At 39.3% G+C, this 2,188-nt stretch overlaps 1 protein-coding gene across 1 annotated transcript in view; it reads left to right on the top strand.

The window, feature by feature from the left end:
* LOC118320709 (ras-related protein Rab-18-like) overlaps positions 1 to 2,188 on the top strand; it is a 9,615-nt gene that overhangs the window by 5,447 nt on the left and 1,980 nt on the right. Inside the window, exons 5-6 of the mRNA XM_035651758.1 lie at positions 744 to 862; positions 1,441 to 1,507. Of these exons, the coding sequence (XP_035507651.1) occupies positions 744 to 862; positions 1,441 to 1,507 (186 nt within the window). The remainder of the gene's footprint in view (positions 1 to 743; positions 863 to 1,440; positions 1,508 to 2,188) is intronic.

Raw genomic sequence — 2,188 nt, 5'->3', positions numbered from 1 at the left:
GTGTGTGTCCGTGTGTGTGTGTCCGTCCGTGCCCTCTTCACTTTAGAGTCAGGCCCCTGGTTGTAAAGAAAGTGATGGCTTTTCATCCTGTGACCCACACACACGCACACACTCTTTGCTCTCTCTCTGGAAGTTAGTTTATACTCTTAAATCAGACTCCTCATATGGACATGCATGTACAGTATGTATATGAACACACACACACACACACACACACACAGGAACTAAGTTAAACCTCTTAAACAGACTTCCTCTGCAGCTTATGGTTTTTGACCACTCTAATGATGAATAGAAACACACGGCGCCTTGCTATAGCACTGGGATTATGGGAGCTCCCCATTTGATACTATCAGAATCCCTTTGGCTTTATCAACCATGTGTTTTTAGTTAATAGCATAGTACTTTATTTACTTATTTCATCTGTTTGTTGTAGTAGTAGTACTTTTTTTCAAAACTCAGGAGTATAGGGAGTAAAGTTTTATGAGGTCTGTGCTTTTCCTGAAAAAGTCTTGAAAACACTGCTTTTAAGTTAATAACATATTCTTTTATTAGGTCCTGTGTGCTACCATGATTATGCTGATATAAATATTATAATTAAATAAATGACTATATTGTCTTATTGTTGAAACATGGAGTCAGAGCTGGAGAACCGCCGTCCCCCAGTCTTACTTCAGACCCAAAGTATGATCAGCTTGTGGGTCTGTATTTGCCTTTAATCTGAGCGTTCATTTGGTTCGGCACAGTGTATGATGTCACACGGCGGGAAACCTTCGCCAAGCTCGACAACTGGCTCAACGAGCTCGAGACGTACTGTACAAGGAACGACCTCGTGAAAATGCTCGTGGGAAATAAAATCGATAGGGTGAGTGTGCTCTGCGGTCATGTATAAGATGTTTGTGTTCCTACTCAGGTTAACAAGGCTGTCTGATAAGAGAGGAGCAGGCACATAATGAGTTTGCAGTCCAGCTTGCCACACACACTACTTTTTGTCTTGGCCTGAGTTGTTATAATCAGAGAAATTCCTGATTTTGAATGGACTTAATATTTGCTTTTTTCTGACAAATTTTGAAATAGTTTTTCTGTTTGAAGAGATGGAAAACAAACCGTGTCTTTGTTTAAAAATCTATTCCACAGAACAGGAAAATAATTTACCAAAAATAAGTCTCTAAAAAAGAAGTCAGCTTTCAGCCAGCTGACAAATTACAGAACTAAATGACGGTGACAGACCCACTTTCATATTTTTGGCAGCTGGTCGTTTACCAGGATACCAGAGTCAGTCAGTGGGGATACAAATGCCCACTAAGTAGAGCATTATGAATTTATTGTGTCCTGTTCTTTGTCTGTGAAAATCACTTTTCCTCTCTGCCCCGTGACGACCACAGTAGCTGACAGCTCTGCCCGGCAGACCTCAAATAAGCCATTACCTCTCTTTTGTTTTAGGAAAACCACGAGCTAGACAGGGCAGAAGGGCTGAAGTTTGCAAGAAAACATTCCATGCTTTTTATAGGTAAGTCAGGAGGATTCCCTACTCTACAAAGACCCGCTGGGCAGACTATTACACAGGAGGAAACAGCTTTTGAAATAACTATCATACTTGTTGAGGAATGCTTGCATAGTTCTATATATAAAACTGGCTTCGTATATCATATTCCATGCGTTTTTTGTTTTTTCCCTGCGCCTATTTTTTTTGGATTTGTCATTAAAGGACTGCTTAAAACTGACTTGCACTTCAAGTTCAACACCTAGGCTTTATCTTCATCAAGTATTGAAAAATGTTCTTTTAAAAATGTTTGTTGAAACGGAAAGATATCTTTCTGATCTTTTCAAGGCATAATCATTCATAACAAATTAATTCAGATGAGTTTTTTCTAAATGAGATTAATCTCTTCCCACATCCCATGGATATTACTATTCTAATGTTTCTGGATATCATCATGTTGTGGAGCGGGTGTTGACTATATCCCTTAATAACCTCCTAAAGTTGACTATTAGTGTCCTGGGTTGACAGTTATTGTGGAGACGTTTTCCACCACTCGCCAGTCCAGTCTGGGAGCACAGCAGATGACATCAAATGCAGACTTTAACAGTCGTATCTGTATCTCATCTTCTTTTATTTCCACCCTCTTTCCCTTTTTATCTTACTTTTTCTTTCTGTATCTGCCCCTTCCCTTGTTTTTTTTTTTTTTTT

Source organism: Morone saxatilis, unplaced genomic scaffold (assembly GCF_004916995.1).
Source record: "Morone saxatilis isolate NCDOM2014 unplaced genomic scaffold, NCSU_SB_2.0 Contig0, whole genome shotgun sequence".
NCBI classification, from domain to species: domain Eukaryota; kingdom Metazoa; phylum Chordata; class Actinopteri; family Moronidae; genus Morone; species Morone saxatilis.
The sequence above is the reverse complement of the archived record's forward strand: the minus strand, read 5'-3'. Positions and strand labels throughout refer to the sequence as shown.